We start from the raw sequence: 25,892 nt of genomic DNA on the forward strand, positions 1-25,892 counted from the left end.
ACTGTTTATTTTTGTTGCACTTCAAGTGTAGGATAAATCTGTTGCTGGTGAGGTGCAATAAATATTACAAGGTTCTATAGCAGAACTACCTGTCTTCTCTATTCAACTGACTCGAATACTGCTAGAAAATGTCAAATTCTTACAACTTTTTAAAGTAACAGAAATAGTTACTTTCCCTGGTAACTAGTTACTTTTACTATAGAGTAATTCAGTTACTAACTCAGTTACTTTTTTGAAGAAGTAGTGAGTAACTATAACTAATTACTAGGGCTGTCAAACGATTAAAATTTTTAATCGAGTTAATCACAGCTTAAAAATTAATTAATCGTAATTAATCGCAATTCAAACCATCTATAAAATATGCCATATTTTTCTGTAAATTACTGTTGGAATGGAAAGATAAGACACAAGACGGATATATACATTCAACATACTGTATATAAGTACTGTATTTGTTTATTATAACAATAAACCAACAAGATGGTATTAACATTAACATTCTGTTAAAGCCATCCATGGATAAAAAGACTTGTAGTCCTTAAAAGATAAATGTTCGTATAAGTTATAGAAATTTTGTATTAAAACCCTTCTTAATGTTTTCGTTTTAATAAAATTTGTAAAATTTTCAATCAAAAAATAAACTAGTAGCTCGCCATTGTTGATGTCAATAATTACACAATTCTCATGGTGCTGAACCCATAAAATCAGTCGCACCCAAGCGCCAGCAGAGGGCAATAAAACTCCAAAAAACACAAGTAACAAGTGCATATGACCCTGAGCTGTCATTTTAATCTGTTTGAGTGGGGCATGTGCGTTAATTGCGTCAAATATTTTAACGTGATTAATTTAAAAAATTAATTACGGCCCGTTAACGCGATAATTTTGACAGCCCTACTAATTACTTTTTTAAAGTAACGTGCCCAACACTGTTGATGACCCACCAAAAGGGAAGGATTCAGGCAGAGAGACACGTTAACTTTATCGTGCAAGTCTTAGTCAAGTCTCGGCGGTGATCTTGAGGTCAAAAAATTCAACTCACTTGACAGCCACGACGATCAGAGCGATAACTGTGATGACTAGCAGTCCTCCAAGCACAGAACCAACGATGACCAGGATTAATTTCCACGCTAACATCAACAAGAACACAATTATGGTTTTCAATGTGATATTCTTTGTTCCACAGAGGGCTAAAAGTATCTAACTCACATTCATTGCAGTTAAAACCAGAGTAACCGAATGGACAGCTGGGAAAACAAAAGTTAAGGTTATTCAAATGGAATGATTCTGAAGAATTCCATTAAGAATCAGAGAACCTACTTCATACATTCCCGGGTTCCTCTGGGCGTCTGACCACTTGGACAAGCTGCCGAGGATAAATTGTTGATAAAGTTTTTGGTTTTCCATTGACATCCGATCGAGTGAGGTTGACTTACCGCTACACGATCTCTCACTGTAATCTGTCATAATGTAACCCTTCGAACACTTGCAGGTGAAACTGCCGTTGTCTTCTTCGGAACACGTTGAGGTTTTTTCATCGCATGGTTTCTTACTACACAGTTTAGTTTCTAGTGGAAAATCATTTGAAAAGGGAATAGTTTGAAAACTGATCAAACTGCTTTAGTCAGAAAGATGATTCATGAAACATACTTGAAAACTCGGAATTGGCCAGAAGACAACCGTCACATTCCGAGGCTTTAGCGATGGTGCTGATGATTTGCGTAGTATTTATTTCAGCAGACTTCTCGAAGATCATCTCAACTGTAGCGCTGACGCCGCCATTAGCTCGTGCTTTTGGATCGTCGATGGACCTAAAGATGATAAAATTTTGGAGCGAAAACCTCGTACGAGAAGCTGCTTCGGTGACTTACTTGAGTTCCAGCACAATAGAATGAGAATAGCCAGGATTTTCTTTGAAAACTGCATCCACCTGTGCGGAAGAGACCGAATTTAATCGAACGATTACAATTCAGTTGTACACTGCTGGCTAAAAGTTTTGGCACCCCTGCAATTCTGTCAGATAATGCGCAATTTCTCCCAGAAAATGATTGCAATTACAAATGTTTTGTTAATAATATCTTCATTTATTTTGCTTGCAATGAAAAAACACAAAAGAGAATGGAAAAAAAATCAAATCATTATCATTTTACATCAAACTCCGAAAATGGCCCAGACAAAAATATTGACACCCTTCGAAAAATCACGTGATGCTTCTCTAATTTGTGTAATTAACAGCACCTGTTACTTACCTGCAGCACATAACAAGTGGTGGCAATAACTAAATCACACCTGCAGCCAGTTAAAATGGATTAAAATTGACTCAACCTCTATCCTGTGTCCTTGTGTGTACCACATTGAACATGGAGGAAAGAAAGAAAACAAAAGAACTGTATGAGGACTTGAGAAGCAAATTTTGAGGAAGCATGGGCAATCCCAAGACTTCAAGTCCATCTCCAAAGACCTGAATATTCCTTTGTCTACCGTGCGCAGTGTCATCAATAAGTGTAAAGCCCATGGCACTGTGGCTAACCTCCCTAGATGTGGACGGAAAAAAAAAATTGACGAGAGATTTTAATGAAAGATTGTAGACAAAGAACCTCGACTAACATCCAAAAAAGTTCAAGCTGTCCTGCAGTCCGAGGGTACAACGGTGTCAACCCGTACTATCCGTCGGCGTCTGAATGAAAAAGGACTCGATGGTCGGATACCTAGGAAGTAAAGGTGTAATGGTACATGTATTTGTATTGAACCGTTTCGGTATGTTGTGCTCGGTTCGGAACGGAGGCGTACTGAACGAGTTTCTGACGTAATGTAACCCTTACTTTTCGAGGCTGTGAGTCGATCGGGTTACAGTTTCTTTGTGTAGATTATATTTACTCCGTCTTCTCTACTATAATGAGAACTAACACGGTAGGACAGTATAACCCAGAAACGTCAACGGCGCGACAACGTGGCCGCTGCGAGAACGCAGTGAAACGTGGGCGTTAAAGTCAATCAGCCAATGCACACCAGCCGCAGTGCGGCCGCGTGTTGGACGCGTCCCAGAAGCGGCTCAACACGAAGCACGCGAAAAGAACGGCATAGTTTATTATTTGACGCGAGACGCGACCCTCCTGCGTCAATACTACTACCGGTAGCTAGGATCGGGCAGACCGGAAGTCACTCGAGTAGAAATACGGTGGATCCGGTCCATTTTCAAACTAATATGCAATCATAACCCACTTTTTGAGTCCATCAGATCTCTTGAGTGGTAGATTGGGGCACAGTTCACTTGTCTTTGTTGATTTACTGCTGTCTTCTCTGCTATAATAATAACCAACACGGCCCCGTGTTCAATACAAAACCCTCCTACCACAACATTTGTATCACATTTGCAAAATATAAACACATAATAAAATAAATAATAGCCCATTTCAATAAAATAAATTGAAATGAGCTAACACACCTGTTATTAACTTGAGAAAGTCCACGAATAAAGCTTTTGAAAACCGTTCATAAGGAAAAAAAAATGATTCACTGAGGCATTTTATTTGTAAAATACATGTTAAAATCTTTGTCATTGGGATTGCTTTTCTCTTTAGCACAGGACTTCTTTTCTGTCTTTCTTTTTCTTTTGCTGACCAACACGCGGGGTCTGAAAGGCTTTAAATACCTGCTACTTTTTGAGCAGAATTCTAGCTTTGTATAGGCTAATGTTCCTATTGTTGAAAGCACAAAGTTGTGTAATAAACAACTAGCACTTTTATATTTTGCATTTTTTTTCTTAACTGTACCGAAAATGAACCGAACCGTGACCTCAAAACCGAGGTACGTACCGAACCGTGATTTGTGTGTACCGTTACACCCCTACTAGGAAGACCCCACTTTTGACCCAGAGACATAAAAAGCCAGGCTGGAGTTTGCAAAAACTTACCTGAGAAAGCCAAAAACGTTTTGGAAGAATGTTGTCTGGTCAGATGAGACAAAAGTAGAACTTTTTGGAGAGAAGGCATCAACATAGAGTTTACTGGAAAAAAACGAGGAAAAGAAGAAAAGAACACGGTCCCCACAGTCAAGCATGGCGGAGGTTCCCTGGTGTTTTGGGGTTGCTTTGCTCTCTCTAGCACTGGACTGCTTGACCGTGTACATGGCATTATGAAGTCTGAAGACTACCAACAAATTTTGCAGCATAATGTAGGGCCTAATCTGAGAAAGCTGGGTCTCCCTCAGCTGTAATGGGTCTTCCAGCAGGACAATGACCCAAAACACACTTCAAAAAGCATTAGAAAATGGTTTGAGAGAAACAACTGGAAACTTCTAGAATGACCAGCAATGACTCCAGACCTGAATCCCATAGAACAACTGTGGAGAGATCTGAAAATTGCAGTTTGGAGAAGGCACCCTTCAAATCTCAGAGACCTGGAGCAGTTGGCCAAAGAAGAATGGTCTAAAATTCCAGCAGAGCATTGTAAGAAACTCATTGATGGATACCGGAAGCGGTTGTTTGCAGTTATTTTGTCTAAAGGTTGTGCTACCAAGTATTAGGCTGAGGGTGCCAATACTTTTATCCGGGCCATTTTCGGAGTTTTGTCTACCAAAGCATTTGTAATTGCAATCATCTTCTGAGAGAAATTGAGCATTATCTGACAGAATTGCAGAGGTGCCAATACTTTTGGCCAACAGTGTAAGAAGAAAAATTACCTGATCTGTAATTTTCTTGGCAGTTTGTTGAAATATGGTTGAGGTTTTGATTGTCATGTTCTTTTCAAATGTTATTCCAGGCACTTGCAGTTGTCCTGGGAACACTTTGGCTGAAATAAGACACAGAAATAGTAACTGTTTCGAGAGAATAAGGCTACAAAAAGACTAATCGATTATAGTTGCCTATGAATTTGATCATCGATTTTTCGCCAACAGCTATGAGCAGTCCCGTTTGGTTCCTTGTTTGTCAGTAGTGTGAGGCTGAGTGTGTACCAGTGATTAGAGCGAGAGAGAAAGAGAGTTCACTGCTACACTTAGGTCGGAGTGCTGAATCAATATTACATTGTGTCGAGAGTTAGATTGTCTTTTGTGTTGTTCGATCCAGTGTGCCTCCACCAGAGGTGAGTAAATGTTTGTGTTCCTTGTTGATGAGACATTACTACTTAGCATAGAGCGCTAAGGTAGGTAGCGATTATGCTCATCAGTACCCGTTTGTATTGTGTTTCAGAGAGGAATATTAGCACTTGAGTTATTGTTAGATAGTAAAGTTATTTCATTTCTTTTTATAAAGAAACCACATCCTTATAACAGTTGAGTCTCCTTTCAACGCAAACTCCAACTGTAAATTGTCATACAAGAGAGTGTGCTTTGATATTGTATTCGGACTGTATTTATGAAAAGCTGTTTGATAAAGAAAACTGATTCAATGCTGTCTGCCTCCTCCTTATTCGATTTTGTGGTTTAATTTTAAATAAAATAAATGAGTCATTGTCACAATTTATATCAGCGCATTGCCCACCAGAAATAAAATGGCAATCAGCAGCACTTTTTTTATGCGGCAACAATGTAAACACCAATCAAAATCAATGTTCTGTGCTATTTTTTTATTCAGTTACTGTTCCAGTTGTTTCATTAATTGCTAGTTATGGTATTTGGGAACACTTTATTTAACAGCAGCGTCATAAGACTGTCATAATTATGACATGACACTATCATGGGCATTAATCAATGCTTATAACAGATGTCATTAAGTGTCATTCGACATGTTAATAACGCCATTTATATCCAGCTCTGATCTTTTGCATCCATTCAAAAGTGAGCTCATTTGCCGGATAACACAAATGACATCTGTAATAAACATTCACTAATGCTCGTGACAGTGTCATATCATGATTATGATTCTGTAATGACAGTTTTATGGCACCACTGTCAAATAGTGTGTCACCAAATAGCATAACTAGGAATAAATGAAACAACTGGAACAGTAACAGTTATAAATAATTAGCACATAACATGAATTTTGATTGTTATTTTCATCCAGAGCACTGCAATACATGCTAAGAGGCATGTTGGACAGCAAACAGGTTGACAGCAGGTGGCAGCAGAGGTTGAATGTCTCCTCCAAGGGAGCAGTAATGGCCAAATGAAGCTTATTGAAGCAATGAAGCTTTGCAGCCAATTGATTCAAAGCTTCAGGGTGGTTCATTTGGTCTTATGACAGTCGTATGATGCCGATTGTCAAATAAAGTGCTACCAGTTGATATCTTTTGGTCTAAATATCCCATAATACAGTGAGGACAGCTGCGGCTTTTAGTGCAGTGCGGTTTATCTATGAACAAATGCCGTTTTCGTGTCACATTTGGTGGGTGGCGGCTTATAGTCAGGTGCGCCTTATAGTGCGAAAATTATGGTACTTATAATAGTAATAGACAAATGATACTATTTACAGTGGCGGCAAAGGGTTTGGGGGGCGCAAAATACCTACGTCTTCCTTGGGGGGGCGTAACAGAAAAGAATTGAGAAGCACTGGACTAAAGGGTCACACGGGACAATGTTGCTTAGGTTGCTGCTGCCTTTTAGTGGGTAAATAAGGAGCAGCATTTACATATTGTGTAAGCTACTTCATATGCTGGTAGCAGTACTGCTAACCAATTTATTAAGTCTGTGTGCGGGCCAGATGTTATTGATTTTATCACAGAGGCTGGGGGCCGGATGAAATTTGACCACAGGCCGAATTTTGCCCCCGAGCCAGACTTTGGACATGTCGATTGGTCGATTTTAGCGACGCCTAGGACAAAAACGCTAGTGTTTTTCCTTTAGGAAGACTGCATTAGGAAGTGACATTTATCTGATTATTGAATTAACTTTCATTATTTTTCACCAAATCACGTCTAAAATCGTTGGTAAAAATCTTGTATCCCACCACTGATACTCACCAGTCTGACAACTTTGACTTTCCTCATTGAAGGAATCACCAGCCATACACAAGCATACACGGGTATCATTGGCACGAGCCTCGCATCGGCTCCCGAAAGGACATGGTTGACGATCACAGATACCTAAAGAGATGAAAAAAACAAACAAACAAACAAAAAAAACACCAACAATGTAAGCTTTCCTGGGATTACATCATAGAGATTTGGAGTGGGAACCTCTTGTTACCTCACGATACGATACGATTTGCGATACAAAGCTCACGATAACGATGATCTGACGATATGGCGATACAACTGTCGATACATTAGTCAGGAAATCATTCTAGGATATTCTACAAACAACTAATAAACAGAAAAACAAGTTTCTGCTGTGAATTGGAATGAGTTTATCAATAATAGATGTCCAATCTATTTGAACTGGGAGGGTGGCAGCGAATGAACATTCGTTCATTCGCTGCCATCCCTCCCACTTCAAACAGATTGAACGTCTATGGCCGTCAGTGACAGCCGATGCCAGGCAATGAGGTCATTTTGGGCCATTTAAGGTCATTTACCTGTTGATTTTCAGTTACTTCATGTTGATTTTGGGGTATTTTATGGGTCATTTCCTGTTTATTTTGAATTACAGAACAGTAAGTGACCTGGGAATCACCCAAATGAATGGGCAGTGACTCAAACTCAACAGGAAATGACCTGTAAATGCCCTAAAATGAAAAGCAAGTGACCTGTAAATGCCCTGAAAATCGGACAGAATGACTGTGAATGCTCTGGTTTCGAACGAACAAACATTCTACAACAACTAAAAGGATTGGGTGTCGGGCACTGTCAATGCAGCCTTAGAGTAACCGTATTGGCCCGAATATAAGATGGTGTTTTTTGCATTGAAATAAGACTGAAAAAGTGGGGGTGGTCTTATATTCACGGTCTAGACATTATACCCATTCACGACGCTAGATGGCGCCAGATACAGCGCCCTCCATAATTATTGGCACCCCTGGTTAAGATGTTTTTTAGCTTCTAATATTTTTTTTAATTCAAATAATATGGAACCTTAATGGAAAAAAAAGAGAAAAATCCAACCTTCAATACAAGTGCATTTATTCAGTGGGGAAAAAATCCCACATAAAGAAATAATTATTTGACATCAAATAATGTGTGTCACAATTATTAGCACCCCTGGTGTTAATACTTTGTACAACACCCTTTTGCCAACAAAACAAGGTCTGGGGACTGAGATGGCCATGGGAGGAGCTTGATTTTGTGTCTGGTGAAGCATTTCTGTGTAGATTTGGCCATATGTTTAGGGTCATTGTCTTGCTGAAAGACCCAGTGACGACCCATCTTCAGCTTTTGGGCAGAGCGCAACAGATTTTGATTTTAAATATCCTGGTATTTCAAAGCATTCATGATGCCATGCACCCTAACAAGGTTCCCAGGGCCTTTGGAAGCGAAACAGCCCCACAGCATCACTGACCCACCCCCATACTTCACAGTGGGTATGAGGTGCTTTTCAGCATGCGCATCTTTCGTGGCACGCCAGACCCACTTAGAGTGTTTGGTTCCAAAAAGCTCAATCTTGGTCTCATCTGACCCAAGCACCCTGGGACCGTGCTAATAATTGTGACACACATTATTTGATGTCAAATAATTATTTCTTTATGTGGGATTTTTCCCCCCACTGAATAAATGCACTTGTATAGAAGGTTGGATTTTTCTCTTTTTTTCCCCATTAAGGTCCCATATTATTTGAATTAAAAAAATAAATAAATTAGAAGTTAAAAAACACATCTTAACCAGGGGTGCCAATAATTATGGAGGGCACTGTATCATTGAAGCGATGTTCTGTCATGATAGATCTCAGCTACTCTTTTTAGCTTAACCAGTTTGCATTATTTTATTGCAATGTTTTTCCTTATTCAGATTTGTTTCAAGACTTCAGTTACAGTTAGACTTCACTTTGACCAGGGGCCATTTGGGGGCCCTAAGCAAAATAATGCAAAGAGGCCCATATTTTTGGCCCACCAGTTCGTCACAGTGTACTGTGAAACCCATGAATGCAATCCAACCCATACGTCCATATTTTGTATATTATTCAGATTTTGTTGCACTGCATACTTCAAACTTCTCAGCCCAAATGATTGTAAGTACTTACAGTAGATAGTGCCAAACCTTTTTCTAAAAGAGGAAAGAAGTTAAGGAAGAACTTTTATTTTTTTTAAGCTTGTAATCAAGTATCAAAACTCTCAAAAGTCAAATAAAGCAAACTGTAGTAAACAAAATAGAATATAAATTAAACAATTGCCAGATTGGGGGCCCCCTAGTGGTCAGGGGCCCTATGCAGCTGTATAGTCTGCGTATAGGCTGGGCCGGCCCTGCTTTAACGGTTAATTCAGTTATTGCAATTTTGTTGTTTTATTACAATAGATTGGTTTATTTACATTTCAAAAATCAGAAGCCATTCATTTACGAATGTGAATGCACTTTAGTTTACATATTTAAATGTTCAGATATTAAGATTTGAAAGAGGCAAAATAACATGCTTTTTCTTTCAAATATATTGTTATAATCATTTGTTTCAGATGTACTGTAATTATTTTCTGTATAAAAATTAATTTGGTGTTCAAAAAGTCTTTTTTCAAACTTGAGTCTTGAAAAAGAGGCGGTCGTCCTATAATCAGGGCTGTCTTATATTAGGGCCAATACGGTAATTGAGACACTATTATTATACTGTTAAGATTTTGGTAGCAACTTGTTTTTGGTTCCTCTTTTTTTTTTAACATTGACACCTTTTTAAAATGATATCTCGATTCTTGGCAGGAGCATATCGATAACCTTTTGAGATACAAAGTATCACGATATATCACCATTTCAATATTTTGTCACAACCTTAATAGAGATGCTGCAGTACAGTGCGAAGTACCTTGGGGTTTTGGTGTGGTTGTCGGCTGTTTTGGTGTGGTGGTTGGTCCGGCAGGTGTGGTTGTCGGGGGTTTTGGCGTGGTGGTTGGTCCGGCAGGTGTGGTTGTCGGGGGTTTTGGCGTGGTGGTTGGTCCGGCAGGTGTGGTTGTCGGGGGTTTTGGCGTGGTGGTTGGTCCGGCAGGTGTGGTAGTCGGCGGTTTTGGCGTGGTGGTTGGTCCGGCGGGTGTGGTTGTCGGCGGTTTTGGCGTGGTGGTTGGTCCGGCGGGTGTGGTTGTCGGCGGTTTTGGCGTGGTGGTTGGTCCGGCGGGTGTGGTAGTCGGCGGTTTTGGCGTGGTGGTTGGTCCGGCCGGTGTGGTAGTCGGCGGTTTTGGCGTGGTGGTTGGTCCGGCGGGTGTGGTTGTCGGCGGTTTTGGCGTGGTGGTTGGTCCGGCGGGTGTAGTAGTCGGCGGTTTTGGCGTGGTGGTTGGTCCGGCGGGTGTGGTTGTCGGCGGTTTTGGCGTGGTGGTTGGTCCGGCGGGTGTGGTTGTCGGCGGTTTTGGCGTGGTGGTTGGTCCGGCGGGTGTGGTTGTCGGCGGTTTTGGCGTGGTGGTTGGTCCGGCGGGTGTGGTTGTCGGCGGTTTTGGCGTGGTGGTTGGTCCGGCGGGTGTGGTTGTCGGCGGTTTTGGCGTGGTGGTTGGTCCGGCGGGTGTGGTTGTCGGCGGTTTTGGCGTGGTGGTTGGTCCGGCGGGTGTGGTGGTCGGCGGTTTTGGTGTGGTGGTCGGCGGTTTTGGCGTGGTGGTTGGTCCGGCAGGTGTAGTAGTCGGCGGTTTTGGCGTGGTTGTTGGTCTGGCTCTGATCAGTGTGGTTGTTGTCATTTTTGGTGTGGTGTGCCCTTCCTCTGGTTCGGGTACAACTGTCTGCACTGCATCTACAACAAATAAAGGAACGACATAAATGGATGAAGAATGCTGGACAAAACATTGAGTTGCCAATTTTCAACCTTTTTCACATTAGGGATTTTTCTGAATGTAGAAATTGAATTACGAAAATATATATAGCTACTCTCGCTGCCCCCTGCTGATAGGGAGTGTCATGATCACCTACAATACATTGTGAACTCAATTTCAGTCAGATAGCACTTTGCCCATATTATGTCCACATTATTTTGATTTCAGTATCAAAACCGGCAAAGAATATGCACAACTTTTTAGTTAACATAAAACATTTGTAAGAGTGAAAACGGCTTCAAATGCTTATAAGGTTGAACAACAAATAAAGTCGGGCAGGTAAGCAAACATTCAGTCTTGTCTGGAAATGGGAAGGTCAAATGGCTCATAAGGTAAGATTTAATTGCCTTTATCAACACACTGGTCAAATATTTACACAGCGTTAGCTTGTACGTATAATTCTAAATACTTAAAAAGTATATCCGTCTAAACTGCAGAAGTAGTGAATGCGTTTGCTTAGTTTTAACCCCTTGATGCTTTAACATTTAACAAAGACATAAAAAAGCATTTAGGCAGTGCATAAAAATTGATTAAAAAATATCAAAATATAGAAAATCAAATGGAAAATTTAAACAACAAAAAAATATCTAATAACAGAAAATATACAAATTTTGCAATTTAAAAAGAATAAAAAAAAAACACACTTTTGAGGAAAATTCCTTATTTTCATTTATTAATTATTCATGTTTATTCTTAAAAAAAAAATACAACAAAGGTTAAATATAATAAATTGAAGATTTTAAGAAAATATTTTTTGAGGAAAATATTAAATAAAAAAGGACAAATTTATTAAGAACTTTATAAAGTTCAATATTCATTTTTATTCATTAAAACCCAAAAAATGATATCCTAAATTAAAAAAGGTTAAAAAATAAAAGTAGAAAATTTATAATATATAAATATATATATATATATATATACTTAAAAAATAAAGATATTTTTCTTTAAAAAAAAAAAAAAAAAAAAAAACTAGAAAATATACAAAAAAACGTTTAGAAAATAGAATTTAGAAAATTTGAAATAAAAAAAAAAGGAATTTAAGAAAATTTGGAGGAAAATATTAAAATTAAATGGAGAATTCATTTATAACAATATGAAGACTAAGACAATACTTTTTGAGGAAAATATTAATAATCAGAAATTAAGAAATTCCTTTTCATTTTTTAAAATTATTAATTTTTATTCATTAAAAACAAAAATATGACCTCCTGAATTAAAAAAAGGTGAAAAAAAATTGAATTAGAAAATTAAGTTATCATAAAAAATAAAGATAAATGTTTTTTTTTTCTTTTAATTAAAAACTATATAAAAATATATTTAAAAAATGTAAAAAAAAAAAATAGAAAATTGATATAAAATAACAATTTGAATCAATAATTATTTTATAAAATAATACTTTTTAAATTAATAAACATAGTTTGTGGAAAATGTGAATTCAGGCATCGAGGGGTTGCGCAACCTGCCTTAGTTCAAATCATTCAAAAAAAAAAAAAAGTTACTTACATGCAGCAAAGAGGAAAAGCACCAATTTCATTTTAGTCGGCGCCATCCGAAAAGCAAAAATTAATAAATATATCGTGCAAAAAGTGAAGACGGATCCCAGAGAGCCGCGTTTCCAAGTGGCTTCGATGTCCTCTCACTTTGGATGATGACGCCTCGGCTCATATTGGACTCACTTTTAATCATTAGCCACTACTTTAAAGAGGCTGGAATTGTGTGCACAAGTACTTCCTGTTAAGATAACCTGCTCAAGGATAGATGCTGGTTTCCTTTCAGAAGAAATGGACAAAACTTTTTATTCTAAAACAACAACTAATAAACAGAAATTTCATCCTTCTGATGTGCGTTTATCACTAGGAGACGTCCAATCCGTTACATTCGTTCATTTGTTGCCATTCCTCCCACTTCTAACGGATTGGACGTCTACGGCCGTCAGTGGGAGCCAATGCTAGGCAATGAGTCCATTTTGGGGCATTTCACATCAATTCCTATTGATTTTAGGTCACTTCCTGTTGATTTTGGTGTATTTACAAATCACGATGGATTTTGGCTCACTTTTTGTACATTTTGGGTCATTTCCTGTCAATTCTGGGCCATTTCCGGGCCACTTCCTGTGTATTTTTTTGATTTTGGGTCACTTTCTGTGGATTCTGGGGTATTTAGGAGTCACTTACTATGGATTTTGTCTCACTTCCTTTACATTCTGGGCCATTTCCAGATCACTGGTCACTTCCTGTTGATTTTAGGGCATTTCTGGGTAACTTCCTATTGATTTCAGGTTACACTCTGCTGGTTTTGGGGTATTTACTTGTCACCTACAAGGGATTTTGGTTCACTTCCTGTACATTTTGGGTCATTTCCTGTTGATTTTGGGCCAACTCCGGGTCACTTTCTGGTCATCGGATTTTTCTTTTTGATTTTGGCCCACTTTTGTACACTTTGGGTCATTTCCTGTTAATTCTGGGGGCCATTTCCGGGTTATTTTCTGTTGATTTTAGGGCATTTCCAGGTAACTTCCTATTGATTTCAGGTCTCTTTCTCTTGATTTTGGGGTATTTAGGAGTCACTTACTATGGGTTTTGGTTCCATTCCTGTACATTTTGGGTCATTTCTGTTGATTCCCGGCCATTTCCGTGTTACCTTCTGTTCATCAGTCACTTGTTGATTTTAGGGCATTTCCAGGGAGCTTCCTCTTGATTTCAGGTCACTTCCTCTTCATTTTGGGGTATTTTTGAGTCACTTACAATGGATTTTGCCTCACTTCCTGTACATTTGGGGTCATTTTCTGTTGATTTGTGGGCCTTTCCTGGTCACTTTCTGTTCATCAGTCATTTCTTGTTGATTTTGGCTCACTTTTTGTACATTTTGGGTCATTTCCTGTTGATTCTGGGCCATTTCCGGATTACTTCCTGATGATTTAAGGGCATTTCCGGGTAACTTTCTGTTGATTTCGGGTCACTTTCTGTTGATTTTGGGGTATTTATGAGTCACTTACTATGGATTTTAGGTCACTTCCTGTACATTTTGTCTCATTTCCTGTCGATTCTGGGTCACTTTGTTTATCGGTCACTTCCTGTTAATTTCAACTGTAAATGGCTCACTTCCTCTGCATTTTGGGTCATTTCCTGTTGACTTTGGCACATTTCCGTGTATTTTCAGTTCATTGGTCATTTCCTGTTGATTTTGTCTTATTTTATGTACATTTAGGATAATTTCACTTCCTGTTGATTTTAGGGCATCTCCAGATAACTTCCTATGGAATTCGGGTCACTTTCTGTTGATTTTGGCTCACTTTTTGTATGTTTTGGGTCATTTTCTGTTGATATGGGGGCATTTCCGGGCCACTTCCTATTGATTTTAGGGCATTTCCGGGTAACTTCCTATTGATTTTCCAGGTCACTTTCTGTTGATTTTAGAGTATTTACGAGTCACTTACCATTTCGGCACACTTCCTGTACATTTTGGGTCTTCCTGTTGATTTTGGGGCATTTCCTGGTCACTTTCTGTTCATCAGTCACTTCATATTGATTTTGGCTCACTTTTGGGTCATTTTCTGTTGATTCTGGACCATTTCTGGGTCACTTCCTGTTGATTTTAGGGCATTTACGGGTCACTTCCTGTTAATTTCTGGTTCCTGAAAAGGAAGTGATTCGAGAATGTCCCCAAAAGAACAATAAGTAACTCAAAATCAACAGGAAGTAATCTGTCAATGACTTAAAATCAACAAGAAGTGACCTGTAAATAACAATAAGACATTCTCTGGTTTCAGTGCCATTGACGGCGCTAGACGTCCAATCAAGTCAAAATGAATTGGATGTCCAACGCCGTCAGTGGCAGCAATTGAGCTAATCTCTAATGGCCGATTTTGGTCGTAACCTGTCGGTTACTTTAATTTTTTTAAACAGTGACACTTTTTTAAAAACGATATATCGATTCTTGATGGAAGCATATCAATAACCTTTTGGGGTACAAAGTATTGCGTTATATCACCTTTTTGATATAGTGTTGTTATTGATATACGCCTAATCTAAAATCTACATTATTTATGGATGCCATTGACAGCAATAGACGTCCAATCCATTTTGACTGGGAGGGGACGAATGAATGCGGATGAATCAAGGACGGAGGTTTGCATAGGGACGGTAGGGATATAACACTACCAACTTTTCAGGATGCTCAAATTGTCCCCACCCACTATTAAGCAACCTTATTTGCATGATATAATGAGTTCAGTTATTCAGGCAATTTAGATCATCTTCCCATATGTTGTAATGATAGAATACACCCTACCATTATTAAGTGAATTATTTTCATTATGTTCAGACTTTGATTTATCCCTTTTCACTTGTTGAATGCGTCAGTCCCCCCCCAAATGAATGTTTGGTTGGCTGATGACTTGAAGCCCTTCGTCCCGCCACAAAGACACACACATACTCACACCCATCCCGCCACAAAAACACATACTCACACAGCCCCGACAGATTCATGTCGACAACATGCCGCCTCCTCTGCCCCCTTCAGAGAGGAGAGATATTAGAAGTTTTTTTTCCGGCCAGCAGCAGCCATGTAAAAAGACATCAATGTTGTTGAAGTGGGGGAAACACCACTAATTTTGCTACTGAAAGTCCGACCTGCATCAGAGTTAGCATAACATTAAACTTGCTAACCTGCAAAACTACTGTGGTCAGGCCAGCCTCCACGAGGAACAACAAAGTCAAGTTAGCCGTCCCTTATTTGGATCATTGTTTGGATTATGTGTATTATACTATATTGTACTATCGTCCCAACCAATGTTGAGACCAAACCTACGCCCTAGGGATGAATAGATTGGACGTCTATTGCCATCAATTAGTGTTTTGCATAAACAATGTTTTCTTCTTCTGGGCTGGCAGTCATCGATTTTATAAATCCTTTTATAGGACATTTGACCATTTTTGGTATTTAAAAAAAATCTTAGTAACGACTAATGATGTTAATGCTATATTTGTTATAATTGTTGAAATTTTACATATGAACACATGTATAAATGAATAAAACAGAAATAAACTCATTGGCTGCTATTGACGGCGATAGTCCACATTTCAGTACCATTGACGGCAATAGACGTCGAATCCATTTGAACTTGAAGGGCTGTAAATGAGCAAAAAGTCAATTATTTTGTTTTAAAAAAAAAAAATATTTGAAAAATAATTTTCCATAAATATTTTATTTTTTATTCCTAATTGCTCGAATTTCAGTGCTATTGACAGCGATAGACGTCAAATCCATTTCTGCTTTTGCCACATTCTGCCTCTTTTATATTTGATATTCAGCAATTTAAGGTGCTAATATTTGACATATCATCATCATCATCAATGCATATTTACTCTAATGAGATATTTTTGCGTAGGAAATAAAAAAATACATAAAATAAAATTCTAAAAAAAAACTCTAAAATTTTAAAATCTTTCACTAATTAGAAGAAATCATTTGTTCTGGAATGTCACCAATTCTTGACAATAGGAATCAAGGGGTTAATTTTTAACGCCAAGTATTTTTGTTTCAAAGTTGAGTAAATAAGGAAGTTATGGATTGAAAAAGTAAGGTTTTATGATCTGTTTATTTAGGAGTCTATGGTAGAAAACTTCCCATAATTCACTTCCTTATTATTCCTGGTTATGATTGTTTAAAAAAACACAAACTCATTCCCAGCCATTAACTAATAGACGTCAAATCTTTTTGAACCGCGTGGACTGGCATGAGCATGTTTCAGTGTCATTGACGGTGATGGAGGTCTAATCCATTTGGACTGGGAGGGCATGGATTAGACCTCTATCACTGTCAAAAGTTTTATAGAAATGAGGGGTGGTCATATCCCCCCTAAGAATTTACAACAGCTCCTCCAGTTTTCAATTAACCCCGAAACAACCTCCAGGACAAACATGACTCACACTACTTAAACCTGGTTACGGGACACAATTAAGTTTCGACTGGGACAAAGGTGAGGCCACTGACCTTTGAGTCCTAAACGTCACACCTTAATATACCCACACGGTTCTAAAAATAATCTTGCGGAACTGACTCGTGGTGTGATTTTCTCATGGAAAAAGTCTGTATCGAAATTTGATCAATAAAAGTGAATCATAACCGAGGAGATATCCCAAAATACCTGACCGAAAAGGCGTTATCTGGAATTTGACTTTGATCCCGGATTTTTTCGTGATGCAACGCATGCTCATAATTCGAGCTCCGACGTCATTGGTGGGCGTTGGTGGAAAAAAATGACCCGAAAGAGTGGCCCTGAATAAGCAAGAGATCAACATGATATACTTCAAAGAAATGTCAAGTCATTCTGAAGACTGATTGTCAACATTTTAGCATTAAATAGTTTTAGGAAAAAGCCAACAAAACAAGACGGAATACCCAAAACTGGTGTCTGTCAGACAAACAATGTTATACTGACAGACAGTCCAAGAGACAGACGGAAAGACTGACTGACTGTCTGACAGTCTTGACAGACAACTAGATAGACGTTTTTGGCTGAAAGACAACCGTACAGGCAGGCTATCTGACCAACAGACAGTCTTTCTGTACACAAGACAGCTAGAGAGCCCTACTGTCTGAACGACAGTCTGTCCAAGGGATCACCAATTTACAGTCTGCCTCAGACATACATACAGACTGTCCCATAGGAAGACAGTCTATCCGACAGACAGTCTTTAAATTGGATAGTCCAAGAAACAGTCTGACTGAAAGACAAGCAGAAAGATCAGACAGACAGTCTGTCCAATACACATACTGAAAGAGAAGACAGTAAGCTCTAATGACCGACAGATTGACAGATGGATAGATTGTCTAACTAGCAGACATTTTAACTGAAAAACAAACAGACTGTCTTTCTGTCCAAGAGAATGCAGGTTACACTTACTGCTTGACAATTGGAAAGTCTGAGACAAAAACAGACAATTCGTCTCATCATCTCACTAACAGACTCTTTCCGATTGACAGTCTGTTTAAGATACTGATAGACTTATTGTCAGTCCTTCTAAGAGAGACAGTCTTTCAATTGAACACCCAGTCCATGAAACTGACATAGACGGTCTGTGTACTTGTCTGACTGGTAGACAAACAGTAAGATCTAATGACCGACAGATTGACAGATGGATAGACTGTCTGATATTTTAACTGAGAAACAGGCCGTCTTTCTGTCCAAAAGAAAGCAGGTTAGACTTACTGCTTGACTCTTGGAAAGTCTGTTCGAGACAAAAACAGACAATTCGTCTCATCATCTCACAAACAGACTGTCTTTCCAATATTCTGTTCAAGATACTGTCTTTGTCAGCACTTCTAAGGCTACGTTCATACTACAGGTCTTAATGCACGAATCCGATTTTTTGTCATATCCGTTTTTTGGGCATGCCCGTTCAGACTGCCTTTGTCCATTGAGACCGTTCAAGTATTACGCATGCGCACTAATTCGCAGTTCGACACGCGCTGAGCAAGAAGACCCGCATGCGCAGAAGCATCAAAACAAATGACACACGTCATCCGTCATTCCAGGGAAATCATATTTTGCTTTTCAAAAGGAGGACACAAATAACAGACATAAATAATCCCGTTTAGGCTTATATTCAAAGTTTATATGGATCGATAGCATGCACGCACCGTCCGTGCATGTCACACACACATACCGGCCGTTTGACCCGACTCTTGGCCGTGTAGGCAATGTTGAAATATTGCTCACTTGGAGCAGAGAGAAAACTGAGCATTCTCAGGCTTATCCTCAACCCATTTTTATTTTTTATGACTGTTGTCAAGCCCAGCCCTTTCCCAAAAGCCGTGTTCACTGCAAGCTAGGCGCTAATAACGCACAGCTGCATCGCTACGGTAGAGTCTCTCTCGCTATTTGATGACGTAATTGCTGCATGAAATCCGATTTGGGAGAGTGGACAGTACAGACCGCCGCTAAAGTCTGGAAAAATGTGGCCCAGATCGGATTTGAACCACATACGAAAGTGACCCAGATCGGATTTGAAATGGTCCAGTTCTATGCGACTTGTCACGTTCAGACCGTCAAGTTAATGCCTCACTCGAGTCGGAAAAACACGAAAAAATCGGATTCGTGCATTAAGTCCTGTAGTATGAACGTAGCCTAAGAGACACAGACTGTCTTTATTTGGACAACCTGTCCATGACACAAACATCGACTGTCTGTCTGAGAGACAGACATTTTTGACTGAAAGACAAGCAGAAAGATCAGACAGCCTGTCCAACACATACACTGAAAGACCGACAGTAAGATCTAATGACCGACAGATTGTCTGACTGGCAGACATTCTAACTGATGAACAGACAGATTGTCTTTCTGTCCAAGAGAAAGCAGGACAGATTTACTGCCTGACGATGGGAAAGTCTGAAACAAAAACAGACAATTCGTCTCGTCATCTCAACAACAGACTTTTTTTCTGATAGACAGTCTGTTCAAGATACTGATAAGACTCTTGATCAGTCCTTCTAAGAGACACAGACCGTCTTTCTGTTTAACACCCTGGCCAAAAAACAGACATTGTCTGTCTGAAAGACAGACATTTGCGTCTGACTGATCGACAGACATTTTTGACTGAAAGACAAGCAGAAAGATCAGATAGTTTGTCCAACACATATAGTGAAAGACCGACAGTAAGATCTAATGACCGACAGATTGTCTGACTGGCAGACATTTTGACTGATGAACAAACAGACACAGTCTTTCTGTCCAAGAGAAAGCAGGACAGACTTACTGCCTGAACACTGGAAAGTCTGAGACAAAAGACAATTCGTCTCATCATCTCACCGACAGACGGGTCTTTCCAATAGACAGTCTGTTCAAGATACTAATAAACTCTTTGTCCTTCTAAGAGACACAGACTGTTTGATTGATTGGACAAACTGTCCAAGAAACAGAAAGACTGTCTGAGAGACGGACATTTTTGACTGAAAGACAAGCAAAAAGATCAGATAGTCTGTCCAACACACATACCGAAAGACCGACTGTAAGATCTAATGACAGATTGTCGGAATGGCAGAATTTTGACTGATGAACAAACAGTCTTTCTGTCCAAAAGAGAGCAGGACAGACTTACTGCCTGACCACTGGAAAGTCTGTTTGAGACAAAAGACAATTTGTCTCATCATCTCACCAACAGACGGTCTTTCCAATAGACAGTCTGTTCCAGATACTGATAGACTTTGTCCTTCTAAGAGACACAGACTGTCTTTGATTGATTGGACAAACGGTCCAAGAAACTGTCCAAGAAACAGAGACTGTCTGTCTTAGAGACGGACAGACATTTGTTTCTGACTGATACACACACAGACATTTTTGACTGAAAGACAAGCAAAAAGATCAGATAGTCTGTCCAATACACATACTGAAAGACCGACTGTAAGATCTAATGACAGATTGTCGGAATGGCAGAAATTTTGACTGATGAACAAACAGACAGTCTTTCTGTCCAAGAGAAAGCAGGATAGACTTACTGCCTAACCATTGGAAAGTCTGAGACAAAAAAAGACAATTCGTCTCATCATCTCAACAACAGACTGTCTTTCTGATAGACAGTCTGTTCAAGATACTAAGAGACAAAGACAGTCTTGGATTGAACAGGCTGTCCAAGAAACATATATCGACTGTCTGACTCATAGACAGACAGACATTTGTGACTGAAAAACAAGCAGAAAGGACAGTCTGTCCAAAACACAGACTGAAAGACCGACAGTACGATCTAATGACAGGTGAAAAGACTGACTGGCAGACATTTTAACGACAGTCTTTCTGTCCAAGAGAAAGCAGCGTATTTACTGCCTGACCATTAGATAGCCGGTTTGAGACAACAACAAAAAAAAATCCGTCACCAACTGACTGTCTTTCCGATTGACAGTCTAGATACTGTCCGTCTGTCAGACAGTCTTCCTAGGAGACTGAAAGATTGTCTGGCGAACAGACAATTTTTTTACACTGGCACCGTTTTTCCGTGTGTGTATCTTATAGAAAAATCTGAACAATCCAACACAATATATACAGTATAAACTGTTAGTACCACGAAATACACATTTATATTCCCCATTCTTCCTGTTTGGTTCATAAAAAGCTCATTTTCCATTACGAAACACTTTATAGGCTTGTTGCCGTGTCAACTAAGGTGCGATAACAACTTCTTAATATCTGCCGGTATCATGCGGTCGACTGGCTGGAAGTCCAAAGTCAAAAACAGTAATGCAAACCTTGACCGCGCCCAGTCAACTGCTCCTGGCAACGTTAAGCGCCGTCGCTGATATGCTCATTTCTGTCAGTAGGAGTGGACCAATGGAGGAAAAACAAACAATTTTGTGTTTGAGCACACGAATGAAATGAGAACAAGTGATACAACTCGAAACAGGTGCTTAAAGGAAATGACTGCACTAATGTAATTTTACATGTAGAAAACGAGTTTGGCACTCAAATCTTTTACAATTCCATAAGTAGGAAGAATGGCAGCGAATGTTCATTCGCTACCATCCCTCTCACTTCAAATGGATTGGACGTCTACTATAAACTCACTTCAATTCACAGCAGTATGGATGCCACATGATTGGACATCAACTGTTCCACCAGTTGACTAACATGGGATGAAACAGCGCCCTCTTGTGTCACTACAGTAGACAACTCCAGTTGGTTTTCTGTCAAATGCAAAAATAATGTTATACAATATGAAACTGTCAATAAAAAATAAAAAACTCGATTTTCTTTTGTAAGAAAAAAACGTTTTTATTGGCTCCTCTAATCCGATCATCATCTCAATAACAGGTACAGCCTGGGGGGAAATGGTGTCACGAGGGTGCTCTAGTACTACCGCGACAAAGGAAATAGGGAAGGCTTCTGCTACAACATTTGGTATTGAGGTGACAGGCAGAAAAAAAAGCCATAAAAATCATGCATACTTGATCCAAACTCCAAAAAAAAAGAAAAAAACAAAACACACATTTTTAGTGTTTTTGTACATTTTTGTAAACAATATCCTTCTAGAGTTCATATCAAAAAACATTATGGCAAGTAACAAAAATAAGGGATATAACATGAGAAAAAAAAAAATCCTACAAACGAGGCATCTAGAATGCAACACTGCTTGGCATGGATGTTTGTACATTAAAAATCCGACGAAACGAAAAAATACATTTTGCATTTTGGACAAGTCACTTGCTCTATCATTGTAAACACAGGCAGTGTGAAAAAAAATGATAACAATATGTCAAACCTATTCTACAAATATTTCCACTACATACAACCAAACGCGTCCCTGCTTTCTTACGCTTTTTGTGATATGAGGTATATTTTAGTCAATCTTATTGTCTTTTTCTCTCCATTTTTCCATTCAAAGCATAGTGTTTTCGTTTTTTGTTTTGTCCCCCCCATTGCAGCGTCCCAGTCACAGATAACCAGCGCGGAGGGGAGAAGAGGGGGGTCCGGAAATCGCCCAAATGAAGTATCAACCCTGGATAGCGAGAATGGCTTGAACCACGGAAGACAAAGAAGGCCATTGTTCATTGTCAGGACTGCTGCATATTGAGGAGGCGTGTGGGTAAATCAACTCTGCTGCATCGGTGCTACAAAGGGGTGCCGTGGAGAATAAATACAATTCCAAAAGTAAAGACAGGAAGAAAAAAAAAAGGTTCCAGCACGTCAGCCGAGCTCTGGAGAAGAAACACTTAAATACAAAGAGCTACTCTCAAAATAGCGTATCACAAAATTATGGCAAATCCTCTTTATACATCACCCGACAAACCGAAAAAAAAAAATCTGACCCCGCCCTCCCCCCAAAACCCTTGTTCACAGTTTTCTCCTTTTAACTCATTGGCTGCCATTGACAGTGATTGACATCTGATCTAGTTTGAGTGGGAGGGCAAGCAGGAATCATGATTTTTTTTTAAAAGTATATTTTATTGATGTACTTTTTATTTACATTTTTTAAACTGAACGTAAATTGTACTTTTGCTAACATGCTAATTGATTGTTATCAGAATGCGTGCTTCCATTGGAGGGAAATGTTATTTTTGCTAACATGCTAATCGATGATCGTAGACATGCCTGCTTATATTTGAGGGGAATGGGTCTTTTTGCTAACATGCTAATCAATGACTGTTGACATGCCTGCTTCTTTGGAGGTAAATAGGTGTTTTTGTTAACAAGTTAATCGATGATCTTAGACATGCTTGCTTCGATTGGAGGGAAATAGTTATTTTTGCTAACATGCTAAGTGACAATCGTTGATAAGCTTTTTCTATTGGAGGAAAATGGTGTTTTTGCTAACATGCTAATCGACGATAGTGGACGTTTGCTTCTATCGGAGGGAAATAGGCATTTTTGCTAACATGCTAATCGACGAGCGTAGACATGTTTGCTTATATCGGAGGGTAAGGCATTTTTGCTAACATGCTAATCGATGATCATAGACATGCCTTCTTCTATTGGAGGGAAATAAGTGTTTTTGCTAACATGTTAATCGACGATCGTAGACATGCCTGCTTCTATTTGAGGGGAATGGGTCTTTTTGCTAACATGCTAATGGACGATCGTAGACATGCTTGCTTTTATTGGAGGGAAATGCTATTTTTGCTAACATGATAATCGATGATCATAGACATGCTTGCTTCTATTGGAGGAAAATGTTTTTTTTTTATAACATGCTAATCAATGACTGTTGACATGACTGCTTCTTTGGAGGTAAATAGGTGTTTTTGCGAACAAGCTAATCGAATATCTTAGACATGCTTGTTTTGATTGGAGGGAAATGGTATTTTGCTAACATGCAAATTGACAATCGTAAATAAGCTTGTTCTATTGGAGGAAAATTGTGTTTTTACTAACAAGCTAATGGACAATCTTAGACATGCTTGCTTCAATTGGAGGGAAATAGGTATTTTTGCTAACATGCTAATCGACAATCGTAGATAAGCTTGTTCTATTTGAGGGAGATGGTGTTTTTGCTAACATGCTAATCGACGATCGTAGACGTTTACTTCTGTCGGAGAGAAATAGGCGTTTTTGCTAACATGTTAATGGACAATCGTAGACATGCCTGCTTCTATTTGAGGGAAATGGTGTTTTTGCTAATATGCTAATTGACGATTGTAGACATGTTTGCTTCTATCAGAGGGTAAGGCGTTTTTGCGGACATGCTAATCGACGATCATAGACATGCCTGCTTCTATTGAAGGGAAATATGTTGTTGTTAACATGCTAATCGACAATCTTCGACATGCTTGCTTCCATTGGAGGGAAATAGGTATTTTTGCTAACAAGCTAATCGATCTTAGACATGCTTGCTTCGATTCGAAGGGAATAGGTATTTTTGCTAACATGCTAATCGAAAATCGTAGATAAGCTTGTTCTATTGGAGGAAAATGATGTTTTTGCTAACATGCTAATCGACGATCATAGACGTTTGCTTCTATCGGAGGGAAATAAGCGATTTTGCTAACATGATAATTGACGATCGTAGACATGCCTGCTTCTATTTGAGGGAAATTGTGTTTTTGCTAACATGCTAATCGATGATCCTAGACATGTCAGCTTCTATTGGAGGGAAATGGTTCTTTTTGCTAACATGCTAATCGATGTTCATAGGCATGCCTGCTTCTATTATTTTAGTACATAATAAAATAAATTGCAATAATCACATTGTGAAATAAAAATATTACGACCATTGTTTAACCAAAAATAAAGTACATCTAAAACAATAGAAGCAGGCATATGATCATCGATTAGCAAGTTAACAAAAATGCCATTTCCCTTCAAACCCCCCCCCCCCCCCCCCAAAAAAAAAAAAATTAACTGGATTAAAAAATAAAAGCCAAAAAGTTTTTAATTTGAATATTTTAAAATGCATATGTTCAATTTTTAGTTTTGTCAGTGGCGGAAATTTTTTAAAGTTTAAAATTTTATTAAGAATTAATTACATTTATCACATTGACGTGACCGTCCCCCAGTCAAATTGGATTGGACGTCTATCGCCGTCAATAGGAGCGAAACATGACTCAATGTCAGCCTTCCCATTACAAATAAATTGAACGTCTATCCCTGTCAATGGCAGTGAATGAGTTAAATTCAGCATAAGAACAAAAAAATTGAATGGGTTATTGTTTTCGATGATATGTTTTGGGTAAAATAAAAGTGCTTCTTGAATTCCTTTGACAAAAAATATTTAACAAAAACCAGTGAGGTGTTTATTTGCTTGCTGTCAGTCAAGTGTTTCAATGGAGTTCATGTCGACAGGCTGGTTTCACATTGACACGTGACAGTACCGTCTTTTGGACTAAAACGTGCACGAGCCCCCAAAAGACAAGCTATGAAGAAAATAGTCGAAATCTGTTCCCACTGTTTAGAAATCTGTTCCCTCGATTTGTAAAACTGCCGCTGATCCTTTACGAGGGTCGTAGGGGTGCTGGAGCCAATCCCAGCTCACTATGACCCTGAATTGGTTGTCAGCCAATTGCAGATATGTTGGCTTAATTATGTATTATTTTGCTAAAGTTTAGTAATCTGTTCCCACAACTTATAACAGTTTAGTAATGTTTTTCCAGTTTAGGAATCTGTTCCCGCAGTTTACAAATCAGCAATTTCAATTTAGAAAAGTATTTTTCTCAATATCATAAACTGTTACAACAGTTTAGAAATCCGTTTTGGAACGTTTTTCCTACAGTTTAGTAATTTGTTTTGTAATATTGTTTTAATTTTGTAATCTGTTCCCTCAGTTAATGAATGTTTTGTCAGTTTTGTAACATGTTTAGTAATCTGTTCCCTCAGTTTATGAATCCGCTTGATTAGTTTTGTAACAATTTTCTATTTTTCTGCACTTTTAATCTGGAAGTTCTCCCATTGGTTTCAACGGTTCAGAAATCCTATTTAATAAATGTTGTTCCTCAATTAAAAAGATCAGTTTAGTAATCCTTTTTCAGATTAGTAATCCGTTTCGTCACTTTACAAATCAGCTATTTCAATTTAGAAAAGTGTTTTCTCAATAATCTGCTCCAACAGTTTAGAAATCTGTTTTAGAACAGTTTAATAATCTGTTCTCAAAATTAAAGCAACACTAGGTAA

At 38.7% G+C, this 25,892-nt stretch overlaps 1 protein-coding gene across 5 annotated transcripts in view; it reads right to left on the minus strand.

Moving 5' to 3' along the window:
- The window catches only part of muc13b (mucin 13b, cell surface associated), a 30,342-nt gene extending 5,763 nt beyond the window's left edge, over nucleotides 1–24,579 (minus strand). For 4 of the 5 annotated variants that reach the window (XM_057825164.1, XM_057825167.1, XM_057825168.1 and 1 more), the window contains exons 1-10: nucleotides 12,302–12,453; nucleotides 9,814–10,719; nucleotides 6,894–7,016; nucleotides 4,678–4,787; nucleotides 1,869–1,927; nucleotides 1,648–1,808; nucleotides 1,434–1,565; nucleotides 1,318–1,363; nucleotides 1,207–1,244; nucleotides 1,040–1,127 (exon numbers count right to left, since the gene is read on the minus strand). In XM_057825164.1, coding sequence (XP_057681147.1) covers nucleotides 1,040–1,127; nucleotides 1,207–1,244; nucleotides 1,318–1,363; nucleotides 1,434–1,565; nucleotides 1,648–1,808; nucleotides 1,869–1,927; nucleotides 4,678–4,787; nucleotides 6,894–7,016; nucleotides 9,814–10,719; nucleotides 12,302–12,347 — 1,709 coding nt within the window. In that variant the 5' untranslated portion in view covers nucleotides 12,348–12,453. Of the gene's footprint in view, nucleotides 1–1,039; nucleotides 1,128–1,206; nucleotides 1,245–1,317; nucleotides 1,364–1,433; nucleotides 1,566–1,647; nucleotides 1,809–1,868; nucleotides 1,928–4,677; nucleotides 4,788–6,893; nucleotides 7,017–9,813; nucleotides 10,720–12,301; nucleotides 12,454–21,356 lie in introns of those variants that run through there. The other variant, XM_057825165.1, reaches the window with a different exon arrangement.
- Between the last annotated feature and the right edge of the window lie 1,313 nt (nucleotides 24,580–25,892).

This window comes from Corythoichthys intestinalis, chromosome 21 (assembly GCF_030265065.1).
Source record: "Corythoichthys intestinalis isolate RoL2023-P3 chromosome 21, ASM3026506v1, whole genome shotgun sequence".
Taxonomy (NCBI): Eukaryota; Metazoa; Chordata; class Actinopteri; order Syngnathiformes; family Syngnathidae; genus Corythoichthys; species Corythoichthys intestinalis.